The sequence below is a fragment of the Anopheles moucheti genome, chromosome 3 (assembly GCF_943734755.1).
Source record: "Anopheles moucheti chromosome 3, idAnoMoucSN_F20_07, whole genome shotgun sequence".
NCBI lineage: Eukaryota > Metazoa > Arthropoda > Insecta > Diptera > Culicidae > Anopheles > Anopheles moucheti.
Genome location: NC_069141.1, coordinates 35,836,389 through 35,860,496, shown reverse-complemented (window position 1 = coordinate 35,860,496; position 24,108 = coordinate 35,836,389). Strand labels below are relative to the sequence as shown.

Sequence of the window (24,108 nt, the reverse complement as noted above, 5' to 3'; positions counted from 1 at the left end):
GTTTGCCCATTTCGTATAGACCTGGGAAGGGCGGATTTTCTTTAGTCACCCTTTAGTCTTTCTTCCAAAAAAAAGGAATCGTGTTTCCTCACTATCCTAAACTTAATACCGAAAAGAGATAAATGGGATCGTAAGAGTGATAGATGAAGCGACTACCAGTGGTCCGTCAGCGCAAGAAAAACGAATCATTTTCTCATCCCTCGGGATACGTTTAGCACGCTTAAGTAGGCTTGAAGTTGGGATCACTTCGCGGAAGGACAGCTAGCCCACACACACTTTCGCGTTTTGTTTGCGCCAAGATGGCCTCACTATGGCCTCAGTCCAGCTCATAATGTGACCTGCCCCGAACGAACCCGTTTAAAGAGAACCTGCTTTTTTTTCGTTTGTTTGTTACACAAACGCCCTTTCGCACACGGTGTGCTTCTGGCCTCTAGTTGACACCGCACTACTGCACTACTGCTATCACTACCACAGGATACTGCTACGTGTGTACGGCTTATTTCTACCAGCAGTAAACAGTGTTTTGTATGCCGTTAAGATTGCATTATTGCACATATGAAACGTAGTGTGTGGGTGTGTATTTTTCTAGTCGCTCCCCAGCTCCCAATTCCCGTTGGATTTTGTCTCCCCTACTACACCCTATGTGCAGGGCATCCCTGCACGGATCTATCTCACCATATCTTACACGCTAAGAACAATCATATTTATATTATCTTTTGCTTTGATTATTTGGTTTCGCTCTCTTTAGCAATATCGCCGCACTGCCCTGTTCCAGTCTGCCCCTTGTTGGTAAATGGGCATTTATCGCGGCCGGTCCACTCTGCTGCTTCGTATTCTAAATGGTAATTGACACTTACACCACATAGCGTGTTTAGCTAACGTCTTGTAGACTTGTATTTGAAACGGACACTGAACGATCATGCTTGAACGAGGGGGCATGGGCTGAGCGTGTATAGTACTGGAGCTTCCACCCTGCCAGCCGCAGGACAGAATGTGCAGCATTAAAGGCGACGCAATGTTTTCATTTATATACAACAGTCTTTACACACACACTCGCGGAAAGTAGGGGGGGTACTAAGAAAACGACACTCTGTCCATTCGTCTAACCATCATACTGTTCACCTTATGAGAAACTATCAAGTAAATACTTTCGTTTGTTTTCCTTTTATGCCTTTTTTTCGTTCTGCTGCCAAAACTCATTGGTTAGGGGTCGCTAAACTATTATCACCTATCCGGTGATTGCATCCCGTCTAAAAGGTTCTCTAAAAGTAGACTGAAATAAATAGAACGATGTTAGACGGGCGATGTGCGTCCATCCATCTTCATGCTGAATAATGCCAACGAATGCCGCACGAATAACTACACGGATCAACGTGTATTCGAGAGCGCTTGTCGAACGATTCTTTAGACTGGCCACGCATAGACCACATGGGGAAAGTAACAAACAATGTAGTAAACAAAAAAAAAAGACTGTACAGACGCCGGTAAGGTAAGGAGGGCAACTAACTAACTTAGTAGCTGTTGGTTGATTGCAAACAAAAACAATCAACAACTGCACCGAAGAACGCTTTGCTGCACAACGATCTTTCGGCTGGGTTTAGATCGGGTCGGCCACTGCGGTCGGTAAGCATTCCTTCAGCAGGTCGCGTAATCGGAGGATCTCTTTGCCGGCGGCAGCCAGGTCACCTTGTAGCGATAATTCACGTTCACGTAGACGCTTGATGTCACGTTGGCAGGTCTAAAATGAGAAACCAAACAGCATGTGAAATCATCCATCTCGTGTCGTGGTCCCTCACGTACAGCAGTCTCCTACTCCTACTTACCACATTCTGCCGAAGGAGATCCAATTTATCACATTTCAGGCGCGTTATCTCTTGCCGCATGCCTTCCACCTGCTGGAGCGTTTCCTGCGCCAGCACACCCGGACCCTGCACACCACCGACCATGCCACCGCAGCCGGCACTGGCCGTAGATCCCGTGCCGGAGCTCGCACTGCCACCACTGTTTCGCAGCTCGCGCGTAGTTCCGCTGCCATCGATCGTAACGCTTGCGCCACTGATGCTAACGCTAACGACACTACCACCACCGTTCGTGGAACCCGTACCGTCGAGGCAGAGCGAGCAGGCCTTGGTGGTGGCATCCGCCGATGACATGGATTCAAGACCCGTGTCACTATCGATGTACGTGGCACCAGCATCTACCGTTGGGAGAAAAACTTTAAATCATAAATCGAAAACGCAAAAAATAACGCAAACGGTAACGCAAAAGCACAAACAAAATGGGAAAAAGGGCAAAATGGAAGATGGTTAGTATACTTGTTTGGCGTGGACTTCACTACAACTACTACTACTACTACTACTACTACTACTACTACTACTAATACTTCTACTACTACTACTACTACTACTACTACTACTACTACTACTACTACTTCGGGGCTTAATGTTAGTTTTGCAGGAAGATTACACTAACACAGACAACACAACGCACTTACCCATCGGATCGAGATCAACACTGTTTAGGCTTGAATCGTCACTGGTTTCGGACATGGCTACCGGGCCATTGTTGTTGTTGCCACCGGCATTGGCAGTACCATTGCTGTTCGTGTTACCGTTCGAGTGGGTCTTTCCGATCGTGTTGTTGTTGTTGTTGTTTGGAGCGTTACTATTGTTGTTGTTGGTGAGCGTAGGATTGAGGGAGCATCGGGAGGTGATGTCCGGCGAGGATGCAACCGAATCGTTGGGTGATTTGCGCGATCCAGTAGTACTGCTCTTTGACAGTGATCGTCCAATCTACAAGTAAAACGACCGTTAGCGAAAACCCAATCACAAATCGCCGTATTATCGCCTATACTTACATTGACCGCTCCTCCCGGACCGCATGGCATATCCGACACGAGGCTGGTACCGTCCTTGGACTTCTTCATGGAATTGTGATGCTTGCTGGTGGTGTCGACACTGCTCGCACCGCTACCGTTGTTGGTGGGGTCCGAATTTTGCGAGCGTAACCTCGCGTTCAGCGCCTTCTTAACCGTGTCGATAAAGCGAGATCCAGTAAACCCACCCTCCGACTTGGGTGTCTCCGGTGTTGGAGATGTGGGCACTCCGCTCGCACCACCAACCATGTCCGCGCCGAGAAAATCGCGCGTCTTCTCCTTCAGCTCATCGACGAGGTTCTGCAGCAGCGAGGACCGCGTGCGCAACTCAAGCTGCGCAAACTTGTCCGCCTTGTAGCAGGCGTTCTCCGCGTTGATCAGCTTCGTAAGGAGAAACTCCTTCAGCTCTGGACCCTTCTTGAAAACGGACGGTTGTGGTAGCGTTGGACCAAAGAACGGCACATCATCGCGCGCGGTCACCGATATCTTGTACCGACAGTTCGGCGTGTTTGGTTCGATCGGCTGCACCACGATGAACGCGTGCAGGAAGTGGCTCGCAATCATGGCCGGTGAGAAGGGTGTGTTCTCCTCCTGGAACACGATCGCCACGATATCGTTGCCGATGTGTCGCTTGCGTTGTAGCTGCTGCGGATCGGCCTCGGTGTACGGCAGCAAGGTCGAGACGTGGAACATGATCTCACGCTCCTTAAACACATCGTACACCGCCGTATCGCCGGTGTGCCCGTTCTGGATGTCCAGTCCACCGCGGTAACCCTTGTGATCGCGGAGCCTAATGCGCTGACCAAGCACGTCCAGGAACTCATCAAAGGCCGATGTCGTTTCGCTGTTACAGAACAGCTCCTCCTCCGTCGTCTGACCGAAGCGCTGGTACAGCACACCGAACTTAAAGTTCGTCACCAGCACATGCTCGTCGTAGCTGGCAATCAGCGCGGACGCTTTCGGGCACAGCACCGGCATGAACGTATCCACGTTGATCTGTTCGTTCAGCAGCCGTGCCATCTTGATCGGGGACGGGCTACTGCCGAGACAGGACGCCGGTATCAGCTCATGCATCGTGCCGGTACGCAGCCGCAACAGTATCCGGATGTGTTCCTGGCTGGCGACGTTCTCCGACTTGATGGACAGCAGCACCGGACCGAGCTGATCGTCATGCCCGACCAGGTTGGAGTGCTCGCGCGAGATAAAGAACCGTCGGTAGCATTTGGCCGTGTCGTCCGATTCGATCTTTCCCACGCGCCAGGTCGTGTGGGCGGGCACCTCGTACGACGCGTCATGATCCGTACCGTCCACCCAGTATCCGCCACTGTTCGGCACGACGATCATCGGATGGGGTGCCGGTTTGCTGAGCGCATCCTCCAGCAGCCGCTGGACCGGCGGCACGGTCGAAATGATCGAGGACGACTGCGAGCTCACCGACGATTGCGACTGATACTGTGGATGCTGTTGCTGGTGGTGGTGCAGACTCCCGACACCGTTGCTGTGATGCAGATGGACGCTGGAGCTGTTGGACAGCAGGTGCGGCGAGGCCGGTGTCGAGTTGGAGGTCGAGTGCGGATTCGACGACATGCTGTTCGAGTGGCGCAGTAGCGATCGCGTGTTGCCGCCACCCATCGACTGGGGTATTTGTACGGTAAGGTTGTTTGTCGACTCATTCGCGCTGTGCGGGTTCGCGATTCGTTCATCGGCACTCCGTGTGTTCTGTGGGGGACAAACAAAAAAAGAGCAAAGACACATCGTTCGATTAAACGGTTATCCATACAGGCTTTACCCGTTGCATAGCGTGAGAGTTAAGTCAGTCCCGTCTCCGCTCGAACGCACCTCGCGAAATTTAGCAAACCAGTTTGCGAACTATTACATGGAGTGTGTAGGTGTGTACCAGGGTGGCCTTGTTTATATATTATCGCATTCGCTTCGTGAAACAGGTGATCGGGGAGCTGTAAACTTGTTACACCTCAACCACACTACAAGAAGGCGATCTACTCCACTTCACTCGATCCCATCTCAATATTAACTTCCAATTACTTTTATCGATTCGTTACCGATCCTCCCTTAGGTTACCGTTAAAGCGGGCATGCCGAAATAAAATCGTGGCAAATGATCTTACGCCAACAGAGAACGTCACCACAGCGAAACTGTCAATCAAACTGGGCCCGACTATCCAGTCTCTTCTCGGTCATTTAATCGTCTCGCTAAAGACTTCCCATCACCAACAAACCTGCGCAATGTGGAACAGCGGAGCGATGGATTTGGGAGGCTGCTCCGAAAACTGACCAACCTCAGAGACCTCGGACACGGCCTTTTTTTTCGAATTCGGGTGGTGTTATTATACAAAAACCGCCACTAACTGGTTTTGCAAACAATTGTAAAACACACACAAAAAATACGGTCCAACCCACTTTACGAAAGGGATCTCCGGAGACAAGAGTCCGTAATTTTCTGCAAGATGAGCGAATCTCGAAACCATTTCCTCACCTCAGATGACACCTAGTTTTCGCCCCTTTTTCTTTTTTAGGGGTGTAGAGACCCAAATGACATCGAAAATGGGACAGAGTGTGGAATTCTTTCCAACCTAATGGCAACCAGAAGGTGGCGTCCGGAAGGTGCTAACTGAAACATATTATTACATCCCCACAACCGCTGGAACAGGTTCAGTGCAAATTGTCCATAATGTCCATTCCCCGGTCTGGCGGAACATCATCATCATCATCATCGTAACGAGAAAATGAAACAGGAAATGCAGCCAAACGGTCGTCTCGTCTTCGGTTGCTGCAGTAGCGAGGCCCCCTATATATATATGGTGACACATTTATGGCCAGCGAACCAAAACTTCCCCGGCATCGGCTCAGGCGTTTGGCGATTGCACACAGAATTGCACATTCTAGCCGGCGTGGTCGGGCGTGCAAGGGTCATAACTTCCAATGCACTCACCAGCGAGCCAAGACGACGGTGACTTCGCTTCCAGGAACCTCTTAATGAGCTGCAAACAGAGTGCGTAGGGCAGGCAACATGATACCGCAAAACACTCGGCTGGATGTCACGAACCCACTCACAGCAGGGTGGCATCTTTGGCAGTAGAACGTACGATGCGCACTTTCGAGCAGAAAATCCATCGAAAGTCACGTCTTACCATTCCCACACACACACACACACAACGTGAGTTTCGTGTTGCGCGTTGCACGGTAGTTAATTTCCAATCCCTGTATGTCCCTGGGGTGGGTAAATTAAACTTACGTAATCTGCCCGGTGTGGTGGTTTCCACCCACCAACCGGGGGGCCGCGGTGGCTATGACTAATCACAATTTTTCCTCCTTCTCGTTGTGGGTGGATTTAGGGCTTTTTTGCGTTAGAACACAATGGAAAGGGTCGAGAATGAGTGCTCCAGAAAATCGCCGATTGCTGTGTTGTTTCCTGTTTTATGACGGGAGAAGCCATTCGGATTTACGGCCAGAAGCGGTAGTCGAAGAAACGTCAGAAGCAAAAAGGGATGATGGTACACACGCGATTCTGACCGGTCGTTGTGCGGTTCAAGGATTTTTGGCACAACGTCCCACCGCCACCGGGGGAAGGGATGCAGCAATCCACCCCAAAACGATAAAGAAAATTATCGTGCGACAACACCGTCATCATTAGCGAACTCTTCAACTCTCTGCGCCTCGGTATCCTTCCGCTTTTAAGGCCGTTAATCAGCTGCGTAATGTCCGATGTAAGTACTGACCGTGAGCTGTCGGAGCAGCGGTGGTGGTACGATCGATCACTGTTGTATGTCACGGGTGGCCGAAATGGAGGAGAAACAGCGTCCAACTACTGACCACAGTGAATTCCCGGGCCAAACATTATCGACCGGGTTGGATATGAGGGATGAATTATTCAGATCCGCAAGCTCGCAAGGTAATCGCACCGTGCCACCGTGGTTCCAACTCGCGAGGTGAGTCTCCCAGTCCGGTTGGCGTCGTGGCGACCCACACAAACACATGGTGGTGCGTCTAAAAGGTATGAATTTTCCAGGCAATGTATAATAATAAATCCATTAACAGAAAATACGATTGTGCCGCGGCAATGGGTGACATAAAACACAAAGTAAGCAAACCAGAACGACATCCGGCAGCGTTTTTCAGCACGGAAAAGTGGAACGCCCAACCCCGAAAATCGTTCCAGGTGAAGGAAATGAAGGACTATCGAAAGGAGGGATATAAGGACTCCGTTCAAAACAAACAGTAGCCTGCCATTCGTTGTTACCCAAAGGAGGTCCGTCCGTTTGGTTGGATTTTATTAGCCAGCGGTGGCGCATTCTATTTGGTGATCGTACGCGCGCCGACATTTGGGCCCGTGCCGCCGTGTCGACCATAAAGCAGACTGAAAACCCCCGCGGGGCACGCTATTCACCGATTATTATGATCGATGAATGAATGGTCGAAAGAATGGCTTACAATTTATTCCGGATTAGTGACAACCGCGAGAAGTCTAGCCCAATCTGGCAGAAGTAGTAAAATGCTAGTGGGAAGCAGAGGTGTCAAACATCCGGTTGTAATGTTGATGAAATGGTACGAAATGGTTGATGATTTTCTTCAAAAATGACGCTACAACCTCAAGATATTTCGGCCTTTTTTGGCTTCTTTTGACTTTATTTACTATTAGCTAAATAGTCAGCCCTGCGTACGGTGGATTGATCCGGATGGGATTGTGTACCAGTCCTGTCGAATCGAACCGAGGCCGCTATCAAATAAACTATCGGGCCGCTTAATAGTAAAAATAGTAACTAATACTGTTTAAAAAATAATTTTAAAGAAGTTTTAACATAATTCATTTAAAGGGGAGAATAAATGACTTTAGATGTTTTAGAAAGACATAAGATAGATATAGAGACATAACAGAGACATAAATAACACAGGTTAAGACACCTCAAGGCTCTTCTTCTCCGTGGCTCTACAGCCTCGAGGTAGTAGTGGTTTGTTGTGCTAAAACTTATGATATTCCTTGACTTTTTAATATCTATGGCTGAAAAAGCACGTAGGACTATCCAGCGAAGAGTAAGTTCCGAGACAGTTCCCAAGATGCAGTGTTCCTCGTATACACGGATTCGAAAATACGTGACTATTATGGAAATTTTATACCTGAGTTCTTGAACAACACAAAATTATGGCAAAAAAAGTTCAAACAATGATTGATTCTAGTTGATTTTTTCGCCGATTATGGCGATCCTCCATAATAGTGTTTAATGTAACCAAAAATGGAAGGCCTCTATACCTCTTGAGATTGTTGTGCGGATAGAAGAAAAACAAATAAATCAGTCAGTCAGAGCCAAATACAAAGAAAGACTAAAATGATGAGCAAATGTGTCTGAATGCGTGTGTGTGAACATGTTCCACATATTTTGTCCAATAATAATAAACCTCATATTTATGCACATAGAACCTCGCTAGAGTTTGACACCACTGTTTCGCCACTAAAATTAATTGAAGCAAAGAAAAAAAAGGGCAACACGTTTTATACTGCATAAATACTACCTTTCTTAGCCGCGCATTAGTTTCGTTTCCGTGGGTCGGAAAACTCACCCAACCGTAACTATCTCCCGAACGAGCCGATAGTAATGGTGTGCGCTTATGGGACGCGGTTTATTCGCGATTGTTTATGTAAATCGTAGCATTTTTTTTCTGTTGTTGTGAGCAAAACACATACCAGATTTACATAAGCAAAAGGAACATCATATCACCGCCATGCAGGTTTGAACAATATGAATGTCGCGCGAATCAGAAATATCCAACACACACGGTTGCCTGCTGATGGGTTGCTGTATTTTGCCAGTTGTGTGATAAGTTTTAAACGGTGTGTGAAAATGTGCAACCAACGTGGTACGCGTTCGTCATGCCCCGGTAAAGGGAAAGAAAAAAATGATACCTAGCACTCGATTAGCGAGCCCGGGTTCCAGGATGATACGCCCGAACGTAACAAAAGGTGTTCAAGAAAATGAAGAGAAAATGGAACCACTTCTGGTTCCGCTTCTGGACAGAACCCTTTGCACCCGGGGGGCCATACCATACCTTCCCTCTGGCAGGGCAAACAGGGGAACAAATTAAAAGAATAGTCTCGACTCCGTCTCCGGTAGTGGTGGTAATGGTTTTCTTTTTTCTTTTGCCTTTTACCTGCAGCCCCTACTTGATTTTAAATGTCCGACTCTCTGTTGATTCTTTTGGGGGCCCCGGAACTCACCGGACCGTGGCAAGTGGTTTAAGAGAAGTAATTATAAAATCATACTCCTTCCCGTTCATCGCTGCACGTTACGGCGAAGGGATGCTTTCTGGACCGTGATATTGCAGGTTTTGCGCATTAAATTGTCCGTTTCTTGCATCGCAAAGCAAAGAATATGCAGTTTCCCTTCCGGACGGGTTGCTGTCGGTCCCGCGGGAGAGACCCAGTGGGCCGAATCTTCCATCCTTCGAAGAAAGAAAGGGCTTGCATGGAGATCCACAAACTAATAAAAAGGGATGGCGCGTTGCGGTGCCAGCAATTAATCAGCAGCTAGAAGGCTAAACAACACCGTCCCTACTAACCAACCACACTCGGAAAGAAAAGATCGGCCAAGCACGATAGCACGTGAACTTCGCGGCGTTGCAGCAGTGCCCCTCCGAGTGTGAGGCGACGAAAGTTAAACCTTTCTTCTTGCCTGAATCGCCTGAACCGTGACGGCTGTGAAGGGCCGAAACCGACCATCGGCCATCGGTCATCGGGGTGGGAAAATATTGCAACCAAACACAATTCCTACCGATCTGCATAATCATAATTGAATGTGGGAAACGCACCGACCGTACGTCCTCGCGTCCAACGACCCAGAGGGCCGGTCGGCACCACATCCAAGTGCGCCCCGTTCGGTTCAGAAATTAATGTGGATCTTTTCTTGTGCGGTGCTCGTCTCAGCGAAGCCTTGCATGTTTTGTGAGAAAAGTTATATATTTTCGCTTCGCTGAGCAAAGCTTGGCCCGGCGACTTAGGGGTTGGTTTAGAGGGAAGATTGTTGTCTGCCGCGTTACCTCCAGCAAACACAGAACGGAACTGGACAGTCGAGCGAAATTCTAACAGGCGAATAAACTTATCTCCGTACGGCATGCACACACTTTTTGCATTCTAAATATAGTGTCCGAGTAGGGGGTTGTTGTTGGCTCTTCCTTTCTTCCGTTGCCGAACGCCGTAAGTCAGAAATGTCGTCACTGTGGCAACGACCATCAACAACAACAGCACGTTCTGTCCATCGTAAACAATTTTTTTTTTCAAAAATAACAACCATCAAATTTCCGAGTCCGAGTTCGGGTGTGTGTGTTACAAGGTAACCACCCCTTGGTGGAATTGCATTTTTTCTGCCTCTATTTTTGTACACGCCACCACCGCCGATCACCGCTTTACGAAGGGAGCAACAAACTCCAAAAATAAACAGCAAAACCTTCGATGTAAAATATGCACCAAATTTAACGTTTTAATGAAAAATGACAACCAAACATCGTTTCATTCTCTCTCTTTCTCTCTCTCTCTTTTTCTCCCTCTCTCTCTCTCCACCACTGATGCAGTTTTGCTTGGAGAGGGTGGAAATGCAGCAGCATGTCTTTCAATTTTCCTCCTTTTCGTCCGTTTTTTTTTCGTTCCACACCTGTAACGTGTGTAATAATCCTCTCGAAAAACGATCCGTTTAAGCAGTTTGTTAATATATCGGTGACGGTTGCTATGGTGAAGATGAAAAGGTACCAACAAAAGGTGGGGTACCACAAAACCTGCCACAACTTTCACAAAACTAACTAAAAAAAAAAGCAATATCCCAGACGGAAACGGAAAAATGTTTGATTAATGGAATCCTTTCCCATTTCGCTTCCGTCGCCGTTAGAACATCCCCTGTGTGTGAAGGGTTGTGGTTTTGGGGTTCGGAGAGCCTTGAAGTGCCTACGTTCCATTCCCGTGTGCTTCTGCCTAACAAGGCCAACACACACAAGCATACCTGTACCCATACCCTTTAAACCACCCATGTCCTTCTCTTCCTGCATGCATATTTATCCTTCATCATGCATTTCTCCTGTTTCTTTTATGGCTCGTCCTCTTATTTGTTGGGTGCTTCCCATATATTACCACTTCCGGCGACGGGGCAAGTCAAAGTGGTAGCGAAGGAATTAATTTCTCTATTCCCACGTCCACCGTCCAGCGCATCGCATCCTGCTGGGTTGCAAGCAAATCCACCACCGAAGCGGATCCCGTGTCCCGTCCGTTTGAAGTGGTTTTGCAGGTCGGGATAATATTGCCAACATCCGGGGGCCGAACCGAGGACATGGTAACATGGTGGGCAAACGTGGAAGAGAGCGGGGAGAAAATTATACACAGGAGAGCCTCCCGGTACCTCCCGCTGTCTTCCTGGGCTGGCGTGTCATCTTTAGCATTGAACGATTCCCATGTGCTGCGGTGGTGGTAGCTGCGGTAGCACCCTCGTTTGCTGCAACACACATTTTCCGGTCCTCAAGCAATAAACTTCCACACGAAAAAATCACGAACTCTTGTGGCGCGGGAAGGTACCCCGGGACCGGTGGGTGGACCCGGCCGCCGGTACGTGACCGGATTGCAGGATATAAGATCAAGCGTGCGATTCTGACGAGCGAGACCTCGATTCAGTGATACGACTCATTCTGCAACACACGCAGCCCGGCACCACCACCCAGAAGTCCGGACGAATCCCGGTGCTAGGGGTGGCTTTTTGGCAAAAGGATTGTGGAATCAATATTAATGCAAAGCCTCACCCGCCTGGTAGCGATATTGAGGGCGATTTGTTTTTCGGTTGGATTTCGGTTTATTTTAAATTAACAAAAATGGTGTCGCCGATCGAGATAGGACTGGGCCGGGACCATAATGGTACCGACATGCGAAAGAGTTCTGGTGCCAATTTGTCCTTACCCTTACCCACTGGCAACCGACCCAACAAGCGATTAGATCATCGTTTTGCTTGTGTTTTCATTTTAGTTTTGCTGCTGCAACTGCTGTAAGTGTATAGGTGGTAATGATGGGACAGGCTGCACCAGCGGTCGGTACGCTCCCTGGCCTGGATTGTGCACAAAATTAGGTCGACCAGAGCAATTTGTTCATTTACGATTTTCTTTTTCCATCCATCTACCGACGGGTTTTTTTTGTTGTTGTGTAGCACCCATTAGAAAAACGGTCCCACATTTCCCTGCCAGTGACAACTACGACAGGCAAATGAGCAGAGGCCCCGGGGGGTGGGTGGTAAGGCCCTTACCCAAACCAAGGAGTACAAGATCGGGCTTTAGATTTATAGCACACGGCCTGCATATGCATGCCAGTGCAGGCCCGGCCGCTGTTGCATACATAAAGAGCAAAAAGACACCCACAACACGGTTCAAGCACTGCTCAGCCTTTAGCCTGTCCCCTTCCATCCCTTGTGAGATATTAAAATGAACAGAAGACGAAAACCTCCCTAACGACGTACATTTGCATAAGGCAGCGGAGAGAATCTGCAGCTCCTTCCTAAAGTGAAGCATCGTTCCAAGTTTTTATGCTACAACGCGGGGAGAAAAAGCTATAGATGGGAGGACAATTTACGAGCCTAGATCGAAATCACCCTCACCCTCAATGTGCTATTATATGCACGACTTGGCCCGACTAAAGCCAAGCGACGGTCGCAAAACTAATTTATCATAATTTCCAACAAAACGAAACAATAGCAAACTAGTTTGTCGTTGGTGAAGAATTTTCACTCCCTCCCCCACAGAAAATCATAGTTCGGTATATGATTAACGCTAAGGTCATCCCAGGGGACCTGAGGTTTTTGTTGGGTCTTAAGTACAAGACATCGAGTGTGCGACATCAACGCGGGGCGCGGGTCATCAACGAAATTTTGCATTGTCTGCTCTTCACGGCGAATGCAGCAACACAGTCTGGCTTAGGAAAACTGCAACACCGAATGTCGCAAGTTCCGAGAATGGGTTGTAATTAAGTTATGTCAGATCGTCGACTCCACCCTTTGGAGTGAGATGACGAGTCGCGGGTACGAACGTTGTGTGCCCGGTGCTGTGTTCGTGGGCTAATTCTGCCTCAGAAGTTGAGGACTCGGCAGCGTGGTATCGTCATGCGTGGCCCTGAACACGGGCATAGTACCGCGCAAAGGTGTTGTTTTCTTCGGTTCTTGGGCGAAGATGCCGTGGTTGGGTGCAAGCGCCGCGCTACGTGGCCAACGAAGCGTACTTCCTTCGGGGTGGTGTGTGGCTGTCGTTAATCATCGTCTTTGGATGTCGTCTTTGAAGCGGTCGTACCAAAACCGGGAGAACCATGAGCGGTGTTGGGTAGTGAAGGTACATCAGCAGGTCGTCGTCATTCGGCGATCGGCGATCTGCAATGCGTTCTTCCTGACCGATGAATGGTTGTGGATGCTTATTTATTACATTTGCCATTTTTTCAATCTACTGCGTGGAGATGATTCTCCGTGTATTCTTCAGTTAGAAAACTGTGTCCCTTTTTACGAGCAATTTTTCTTGTCCATATGAAAGCAGAAAAGGCGAATAACTTCACTACTCAATTGAAATGGTTTATCGTCCAAGGACAGTGGTGGACAGTTTTCTGTACCCATATAGAAAGAAGGTTCCACGGTCCCAGCAACATAAGTCCAATCAGTCGTGTTAGAACACCGAATTAGAGATGAGTATGATCACTCTTTTCAGAGAGTTGAATCAAAGTCAATTTTTTAGGGATATGAAAACTTGATTAACTTTGCTCTTCTCTCCACTGAATTCCATAAGAAAAACTACGAATAGCTTTTGATTCTTCGTTGGCGTTATGGCACTCACTCACTCACTCACTGTGGTGACTAGTGATTCACTTTTACTCATTTTCAGTAATTAAAATCCAAAAAGAGTTACAAAATTCTTTTATTTACTCAAGCGTGAGTCATTAGTCGGTCTAAGCCCCTTAGGTACATACACAACAAAGTAGTAAAAGGAGTTATAAAAACTCTTCGTGCGACTCATTCACTCTTACGCGATGGTCTCATCCCTACACCAAACGTCGTAGATAGAATCCAATCGGAACCGACAACCTCCAGTATTAACTAGGAGAACATTCGAAATAGCGATGAGAAAAATCACTCTTTTCCATGATTTGAATCAGACTCAAAGAGTGGATTTAAAGATTTGAATCCTGTACTCACTCTTTTGAGAATTATTAAACAGCATTACACTAGATTAATGTTCTTACCACTCTTTTGCGTTTATACTCACTCTTACTCTCTTTACCGACTAGAAACTCACTCAGGAGTGAGTACAACAGTTTTACTCACGCCTGAGTGAGTTTCTATTCGGCATAGAGAGTGAGAGAGAGTGTAAACGCAAAAGAGTGGTTAAAGGAGTCATAAAAACTCACTCTTACTCAGCGCGCACACATTTCTAATTCGAAAGGTTTTCCGCATGCTTTTATCGTGGAAACAAAATTATGTAATCTTCATTCTATTTTAATAAAAAATAAATAAATTAAGCTTGACAAACCCTGTAGGTTCAGGGTGCCGTAATAAACTCGTGCACGGGATCGCTTCCTCAAAAAAAAACCCGGCAACTGGTCATAATCATGGTCACATGTATAAGTAAAACACCGCGCTTCAATAGCAAATTTACGATCGCTTTTCGCCGCCGGCCAGTTGTGTCGGTTTGTGGATGCGCTTACATAAAAGCCTTCGGCTGAACTTGAACGCATCGAACCGAAGCCGGGCGCACGGTTGTTTGGGCGCTTCGGTGCGGTGGAAACAGGAAAATCGAAGTTCTCGTTTTCCGTTTGCGTTGTTTGTTTCCAGGGTGGGTTTTTGTTGTACTGGCTGTTGTTTTGTTTTGGTTGTTGCTACACCGCCCCAAAAACAGTCGAATGTTCCTTGATGTACCAAAGAAAAAAAAAAAAAAACAAAACCATCGCTCCCGTGGCCACATAAATTTGTCTACTTTTCCTGCAGCTGTAAAGTTTGGAAGTGCTTCGGGAAGTTTGTTAGCGTACGGAAAGTCAAAGCAAAAAAAAAACGAAAAAAAGGGAAAACATCAACAAAACTACAGTAAAATGCAACCAAGAGCAAGCACTTGCAGTCGCGCACGGGAGAGACGGAGAGAAAGCGCATATACAGTTTTTCCGGTTCGTCTGGAAAAGGAAATAAGGCTGACGGGGTCTACGGTTGGCATAAGTTTATTTTCAACTTAAACACCACAAAGTAAGGTAGCTCTATCCCATTCCCGTTCGTCTCTCTGCTGGAGTGATGAATTTTCTAAAGGTAAACAAAGCCAAAAATGTTCCTACGAAACGGTCACAAGTTCGCCGAAGCAACCAACACAGAGAACCGATCGTTACTGCAGGAGGCAGGAAGAGTCCGAGCGTGTTGCGCAATGTCTTTGGCACGGAAGAACGAAAAAAATGCTGCCAACAAGACACAACTGTACGCAAAAGCCTGCTTTTCACTTGCCACACAGCACTGTGCCAGGAAGCACTTGAAGAGGAATGGTTGTGGTTGCGCTTGAAGCACACATCCGCTTACGACAGTGGCAAGGGCTTTTCGGTGGATAACACAAACCGCAGTCGGGAGGGGCCACCACGTAGTAACAGGGGCTTCTTCCGCGCTAAACGGATTCGACTCCTTTCCGTGGTCATGTGGTCGAAACAAATGACGACCCGCCTGTTTTGCCTGAGGTCCTTGCTGGAGGTTCTCACGATTGCAGCAGGAGCAGCGTGTCTGGGACAGCTCGATGCGTTGACAATTGATACGATGGGAACGTAAAAAAATGGTGACCTCGATGCATCCACTCACTCGTCCGGCTTTATCAACGTGTCAACAAAGGCGATTGATTTATTGATGCACGCAGAACGCGGTTCTTCCTATCACGCCCATCTGCTTTGGTCGTGTCTTCGCCACATGTTCGCCCGCTTCAGGGGTGCGGAAGTCGAAGAAGTCGCCAGCACGGGGTGTGTAAACATTTTACACCCGAGACCCGAGGAGTTGTGCACACGTTAGGCAAACACATTCGCACCGGTTCCAGCGGGCGGTCGGCATGGCATGGTGTAAGTGGACTGAGTGATATGAGGAAAAGAACCCTCGGAAAAGGGGTGGTCTTGTAGTACGCGCAAAACCAAACCATTTTCCCCCGATGACGACACATCGTACTGTGGCCACGTTGGTGGCGCTTTCCCATTTTCCGCTAAATTAACGTGACACAGTTGCGGCCACAGCGTGTGATGCTCCGATTACCGTTGCGTCGATCAGACATGATCGACAGAGACCCCCCAGCCCTTTCTTTAAGTCCCTTTGAAACGCTGCAGGGCGATACTGTAGGAAACCCCGCCGCCAAAAAATAGAACCGCTCTATTTCTGGGGCTCGGAAGGTTTTGATGATGGACACGTTTCAGAAATTTCCCACCTTTATACCTTCGTGTGGGAGAATGGGTCCCTTTAGAGTAGCAGCACGAGGTTACCCTTACAGGAACTCGGTTTATTGACACGAAAGGAGTGGTACACACCTTGCCATCCCCGATGGTTTGCGTTATTCACACCCGCCTGCCGTGTTTGATATAGTTTCCATTTTCTATAAATAACCACCACCAGATCGCTCCGCCGTTCGCTGTCTTCCCGCGTGAGGACCTCTTGTAGTGAGATCGTCTTTTTTTTTCGGTCGTCTTCTTTCAAACGCACTGCCTTGGGCGGTGTCTTTGCCGCGTGCTGTTCATGTCCGGTTTGGCAATGAGGCACAAAACAACTGCCGCATTGCACGAGACGCCACAACTCGTGCTGTTTTTTCCCGCGAAACAGCTGTGATTATCTGGAAGAACGGTGCTATAATTTTCACCTTTTCCTTTTGGAGACATTTCACATTTCCCTCCTTCTTCTCCCATTCTTAATGCCCTTTATGACACAGTTTGGCGCTGTGAGCGGTTTGGGAAGAGTTATTTTTATGATTCGGAAGCAAAACAAATTTAAAACAAACTGTGATGGCATCATTCGTAGTACCGCAGGGAGGGGGAGGTCCTCGTGTCCTCGTGTGGTGGTTGGAAACGAAGCCGGTTGCTTCATCGGCCACAGCCAGTAGTAGACACAACATCAGACCTTACCTTACAAGACCATCACATCACAGGATGATGGATTAATGGCGGCAACATTCAAACACACCCGCAGGAGACAACCGGACCCCAACCGGACCCTAACCGGACCCTCCTGCTCCTCCACACTTGGGTGTTCTTCCCTATTTTTACACGCGTGTTACTCGCCGGGACCGAAGGGCCCCCTTATTTGCTGCCGGTGCGGTGTGATTGATTACGAACCACATTTCATCATCGGTGCTTTGTGTGCCGTATTGCTTCTCCTCAGATAACTCCCAACTCGTAACTTCCCAATTCGTGGCGGAATGGCCAACTACCCCGGGGGAGTTTTTTTCGAGTGGTTCCACAGCAGGAATCGGTTCAAACGCATATCACCATCAGCATTCAGCTGGTCTATTTAGTAAGTAGTGCACACCATATGTCATCAGTTGTCCAACGGGGGATGGGTGGTTCATCATCATCGTTAAAAATAAAACATAAGGAGTCGTATCACGACTAACCCCTTCAGACCACCCCCCGATACTGATTGAGAGAGTCTTTCCAAGAGAATTAAACGACAAACCCCAATGTGATAAGTTCCAGTATTTGTACACCCCATACTGTTCTTGTATGGTTCGTATCTCTTATCACAAATTCGCTGTTGTGTATTTAATTCTTTGCTGTGCTATGAAGGCTTAACATTTATTTTGCAATTTTAATTTGCCTGCAGCTGTGCGACTTTCACTAAATAATTAAATGGTCTTAAATTTACCAACAGCAGAATTATTCAAACATTTGTTGGGGACTTCCTTCCAAAATCCTACCAAAGTTTGATAACCTCGGGCACGTAAAGCAGTCAACTCGAGTCAATCAGTCGCGAATTTAGCACGTGTTGTGCCGTCTATTCAAACAACGAGCGAAACCATCTGGTGGCCACGGAGAATCGGAAGTCGGACCAATGTTTTGATTGCTCCGGGCAACTTCATGTCACGGAGTACCCCGGGTAGTAGGTAGTAACAGTAGAACGAGTGTTTGCGCGCATCGAAAGGCGAAGGTCACACCCTGATAGGCTTACATTACGGACAATTGCTCACCAGTTTTGCTACGCATTATAAGTTCATTAGTGGGAGGTTGTTGATTAGAAGGAGGTTGCCTGCTGACATCATAAAGCGTAGTTACGCGCAGTAAGTGCACCCCATCAAAAAGGGTCATTAGCGTGCGGGTGAGTAGTGGGTTTCAACTTCAATTTCTTAACTACTCCCGTCCCGATAAGCACACCATAAAGGCATCACACCGCCCCGTCGAGGTTGACAAAATTAACCATAAAAAGAAAACCCGAAGAACAGCCAGGAGTTCTTGGGAGGTGTTGCAGGGTTTACTATTCCACCACCGTAAGAACTCCACAGCTCGACAAGGTTAAGGGGAATAGCACAAGCTGAAGGTTCTCCTTATCACACCTGTAACTAATCATTGCCAGCTTGGTGGGAGTTCTTCGGGAAGTTCTTCGGGAGTTGTCAGTAACGGTAAGAAGTGTCATCAATGACAGTTACTCTACAGGCAATTCTGACCCTCCTTAGTTGGAATTCTACCCTTTCCGGGGGTGAGCCATCGAAACCATCGCGCATTGTTTCCCGTCATTATTGACGTCTGTCACCTTCGTTCGTTTCACGTGTCCCTTGCAGTGGAATCGATTTTGTTGACCAAAAACCAAGGCCAAAACAGGTGGGATCCAAACAGTGTTTGGTGGAGGGTTCTTTTTTCGGTGGTGGTATGCTCGTTAAAGTCATTTGCGGTCGTCAACATTACGTAATGTAACTATAATTACACACCAAACCATACTGTCCGGTGACGATGTTCCGGTGTTTTCCCTTATGATGTTGATGGACATGATTGTGTGGGAGACCGCTGGAACACTTTCCAACAACTAATTGGAAACCCCGTACCGCTATATATGTGACACATCAAACACATGAAACACACACGAACACTTGTTTGTACATCTTGCCTTCAAAAATAGACGAGTTATTCCGCGGGACCATTCGGCGCAAACGATGCAGCACGGAGAGTCCATTGTTTGTTTGACTTGCAATTAGCAGCACGGGCCCCCCCGCACCCAGGAGAGCCAGGATATGCTTCTCATGACAATGTTACACATACGGCCCGAGCGTCAACGAGCGTCAACTAGTGTCGGTGCTCCCGTGTGAAATGGTGGCCGATTAGATGATGATGATGGGCGCTGTGGCACTATTTTTAGACAAAAGAAGTGCCACAGTGCCATATTATCTTTCCACTCCCCCCCACGGTTAAGCTGCAGTTGGACAAGCCCAACCTGCCAACCAGCTGAAGCAAAAAACGTGGTGGTGCCGCGTGAAACGAATTTAATTGTTTCCAGCGCTATTCGCATGCAATGTTTTGGCTTTGCGCGGGGTGGAACTCCTTTCGCCAAAGGTGTTGCCGCCACCGAGTGGGCTCGGTGTTCGTTTTCCCATAGTGCACACACCACAGCAACACAATGGAAAGTTGTGCCCGGCCAACACCAGCGGTGCACAGCGCGCGCGAAGGATGGAAAAATGGCGAACAGTATTTAGCTCATCGATCCATTATGCTTTATTGCAGGTGATGCCACCTCTACCCAGAGGAAGGCACACGGACATATGCGTCCCCCCCCCCCTCTCCCCCCCCCCCTTCCCACTCTTGCTACCCATCATAACCATCATCATTAGCCGATCAAAAGCAGTGCCCCAACCCCGAACAAAACCAACCAACAACCCGGGTGTACGTGTACTCGTCTTCTTCCGCGCCGCTCATTAGGAGCACACATAATTAAGGGTGCGTTTATTTTGCCATATATGCACTACACGGTGGCCACTTATGCCATCCCCATCTGCTCCATTTCGTTCGCTTTCTCCCTCGCGCCCGGGGGGATTATGTAAAGGAAAAAGCTTACAGTGGTTCATCTTCCCCTTTGCTACTGCACCTCAAACGGGAGCGATCACTTTCGGGCTCAGTGCATTGCGTGAAGAGATCCAAAGACCGCACAGCACACGTGCACACACAGAAAAAAAAGCCCGTGAGAGAAATGCATCGTTCTTTTTTTTTTGTTGCTCATGTTCGCTCTGCACAGTGTGTGTGTCAGTATCGTTTCATTTTCATTTGCTCCCAGTGAACTATTGCACCATTATTGCGTGCTGCACATATTACCGGTCCAAGTGTGCGATGCACTTTTTTCCCCTCATTCAAAACGAGTCTCAAAGCCCGTGAGTTCTCATCGTTTTTCGCGGTGTAATTGCAAAATTGTGATGCATTTATAGATGCGCCCATAGAAGACAAAAACGCGCAGACCCATTTTGCGGTGCGTATAGATTTTTTTTGTCGCCCCCTTTGCGCTCCCCCCGCTCGAGTGTGGGGAGATAAGTTCGCGCAATGCACAATGCCGGTTATTACGCGAAATGTTGGGGCGGTTCTGGTTTATTATTTTTTTTTTGTTTTTGCTGCTCTCTTCTCTACTGATGGTTAAAGTTTTTAAATGACTTCTCACTCTTCAACGTTTGCCGGTGGGAGTTTTTAATGAGGAGTTTGTGTGGTATTTATTTGTTTCACTGCTAGCAAGAGGAGAAAAACTGGTAGAACTAGCAACAATTTAGCTCCTCGCTGCTGACGCTTCTATTTCCGCTTTTTTTGCTTGCTCGAAGTCGGACCGGAGGGGAAAAAAAGGGATTAGGGCTGCAAAACTACTTCCAAAATATGTAATTCTTTTACCATCCCCCGTAGGTCACATGTAATAGTTGGCAAACTGCCAAACCCTCATACGCCGACAGTTTCCGAGGGATTACATTAAGGGATGAAGAATGGCAGGGAGCTAAAGAACATAAAAATATGTCCTCCTGCCAGAGAAACAAAAGTCACGTACAGTGCATCCAGAGTGGCCCAGAGCAGAAGAATGCTTCTGGACGACAATGTCCACCTTCAACAAAACCACAGCCTAGAGAAGTAGCAAGCACCGAACCAATGAAGTGCATTTTGCTGTCGGTAAACTTATTGGCCCTTGTTTTTCTGTCATTTTCATGGAGTTTGGTCGAAAAACTGATTTGAAATTGAATTTATTTTTCCCAAATCCAATTTTTGGTACTTTCGGCGGCCACAAGTGCAGGTGCAGGAGGGAACATAAAGAATTTTTGTGTTCTATATCCCCAACGGCACGAAACCAGGGGAAGAACCAGAAAAAAACATCCAACCGGAAATTGCAAAAACAGAATTTATTGCACCGTGGCGGCAAAAATACACGATCACGGCTACAGATGAATTGTTTTATTCATTGGAATAAAAACACAACTAAGTTTTGTGTGGAAGCCAATTCCGGGGACACTGGGACACTGTACACGCTGGTGGAAAAAAAAGCTGTTGCATAAATTAAGGGACATAATGCCATTTGCTTTACTCCTTTCAGCATGGGAAGGGGGGACGGGCGATGGTGTAAGGTTGGCTCACGTTATACAAGAATATTTCCTGCAGCAACATGGCCACTCGCGATACCCCTTTCGCGCGGGTACAACGGACAATTTCACGGCAGGAAAAGCTACTTACAATGCAAACCATTCGAGTTTTTGTGCCCGTGCTCACGGTACGCACCTGTAACGAGAAGGAAACAGAGGCTTGTTTTAGTACACGACATCGGCAAAGGAACTTGCTTCACTTTCTATCAACTATTATCCACCTCCAATTCGACCGGGGGGGGGGGGGGGGTGGGGAAAGAGCATTAATTTCATGTTCGTACCCATGTTCGGACATCGGCACGATTTTCACTGCCAGCAAATATAACGCTTCCTACAGTACGGGAACCACACCAACCCGGGAGATGATGATTTGGGATGGGTTGTTGTTTTTTTTTGTGATGCTCTTTCAATGTAATCTTTTAGTTCATGCACGAAAAATTTAATTAGCCTACTTTTGGGGCATGGAAAACACCCGTAACCACTCTCACCGTGGGCACGGGGTAATTTTCGGATTTAACGTAAAAGCAAAATGCACACCTCACTTTCCTCGACTCATCAAACACCAAGAGATCTTATCGTGTGGCAAAATTACTCATCTTTTTTGTTTTCCTCCCCCCTCCCAATCTCCCAAAAAATGCGTGAGACGAGATGTAAAACACACAGTGTTGTAAAATTGAGGCAAGACTAATCACTGAACTGGCGGCCCCAAAAATCTCCGAACGCTGTTACAGTGGGGAAAGCTAGTCGCAGCCTCACCGGTTTGTTTTGGGGCGGAATCCCTTGGCGGTATGGAATGGTTTTGGGTTAAAACAACCCTCAAGCCAATGCGCAATTTGGCTTCCATCCATGCATGCATCTTGACCGGGTTTTTTGGGGGGAAATTGATTTCCGTCCTTTAAACGGTGTCAGGTTTGAAGGAAAAACTGGATCTGAACCCCATTAAGTTTAGCCGGGCAGGTGAGGAGGAGAGAGGAGGAGTAGTGAGAAGGGTTTAGTTTAATAAAAACACTAACCATCTCCATCTTTTGTTGACATAGTTCGCTGATAGATTTAATTTTCTAACGAAACTGCAACGATCGCAACCCAAAAAAAGGGTCGTTTTTATTGTTTGTTTTGGTTGGGGCCGAGCTGCTGGAACGAATTTGCAAAACAAGCATTAATGATGATTTCAAACCCACACCCTAGGCGATCGATGCCCCAGTAAAGCACCGCGAGATGAGCTGCACATTTGCATCACCCATCATCAATAGCAAAACCATTTTGATCGCCATTTAGACACCACAGCATCCAACGGAATGTTTCACAGGTCTCTTAATTAGATGGCCTGCGCACGTTGTTCTTGGTTCCACACTGTTGTGCCAGCTTTCTGCTGATGGTGCATTATTTTGTTGTGCAAACGTGCCCAAAGCTGCATCGTTCATTTGGATCGCCATTGTGTTTTGTGACGCACGGCAACGCGGTCCAAAACGCGGCGAAAAGTTGTGTTTTTTTTCTACTGGAAAGAAAGGGACTGTGATGATTGATTTTTCCAACGATTGACCAAAGAGCATGCACAACTATTTTTGTGTCCATCCCACCCAATCCCTACCCGACCCGGCCTTACGGTTTTTCGCCCAATGTTTACATTTGCGCACTGCGCGCTGTGAAAGAAAGCCAAAAAAAAACCGCCCGAAAACAACGTGATGGATTTGTTGTTTTTCCAAAACCCAGGAGGCCGGGAAAAATGGAAACCGATTTTGTCTTAAATCACTCAAATCGTTACTCTGATGGGGGGGTTTTTCTCGATTGATTGATTTGATGTTTTTTTGTTGCTTTGCTTTGTTTTGCCTGTTGAAGGTCGCAGCAGCAGTTGCGCGACGCTGCTGCAAGTGAAAAGGAAAGCGTGTGTGACATCATACAACTGCTGCGCACATTACCATAAAGTGCACGCAAACGCAGGGAGGGCTTGCAAATGCACCATTTGATCAATCCGAATAGTTGCGCTAGCGTTGCCAGCGTTACACAGCCAGCCGATGTTCGTGATGATGCCACAAAACCGTGCCCATCCTCCGATTAAAGCTCCATTTGCATTGCAGAAGGATTTCTCACACTGTTTCCCTGGAACCGATCGTGAGAATGCACAGCGCCATACGTCGATGACATGGGCGAGGGATGAACGAGTTAATTGCTCACGGGTCGACGGTACCGAGGAGCACATATGGAGCACAAACTGCCAGCACTGGCAGGGCCCAATCATGTTGTCTCTATGCACACGAGTAGCACAACGTACGAATAGATTCGGTTCATGCGGGAATAAAACGCCAACAACACGTCCGTCTCGTTGTCGTGCGATCGTTTGTTTGATGCTACACGCGGGGTGGTTCGTTGTATTTGACGTGAATAAAATATCGCACCGGAGCGTCGTGCGTATGTGTGCCTGTATGTGTCGAAATGCATCATGGAAAAGGTATGAAGGCACGAAACTAACGCTTCATCATTCCTGTGGATACCCTTCGAAAAATGCAAAGGATTACAAAAAAACAAAACAAAACAGAATAAATAAAACTCCAACTCACCAGGCAAATCAATTTGCCCTCAACCTACTTCGGTGCAGTTTTCCAACCAAACTCCCCCAATTGGGGGTGGGATTCCACACCCTCATATGCA

At 47.6% G+C, this 24,108-nt stretch overlaps 1 protein-coding gene across 1 annotated transcript in view; it reads right to left on the bottom strand.

Moving 5' to 3' along the window:
* Nucleotides 1-1,013: 1,013 nt before the first annotated feature.
* LOC128300949 (rap1 GTPase-activating protein 1) overlaps nucleotides 1,014-24,108 on the bottom strand; it is a 147,456-nt gene continuing 124,361 nt past the window's right edge. The window contains exons 3-7 of the mRNA XM_053037211.1: nucleotides 21,554-21,598; nucleotides 2,858-4,594; nucleotides 2,495-2,792; nucleotides 1,824-2,215; nucleotides 1,014-1,738 (exon numbers count right to left, since the gene is read on the bottom strand). Coding sequence (XP_052893171.1) covers nucleotides 1,598-1,738; nucleotides 1,824-2,215; nucleotides 2,495-2,792; nucleotides 2,858-4,594; nucleotides 21,554-21,598 — 2,613 coding nt within the window. The 3' untranslated portion in view covers nucleotides 1,014-1,597. The remainder of the gene's footprint in view (nucleotides 1,739-1,823; nucleotides 2,216-2,494; nucleotides 2,793-2,857; nucleotides 4,595-21,553; nucleotides 21,599-24,108) is intronic.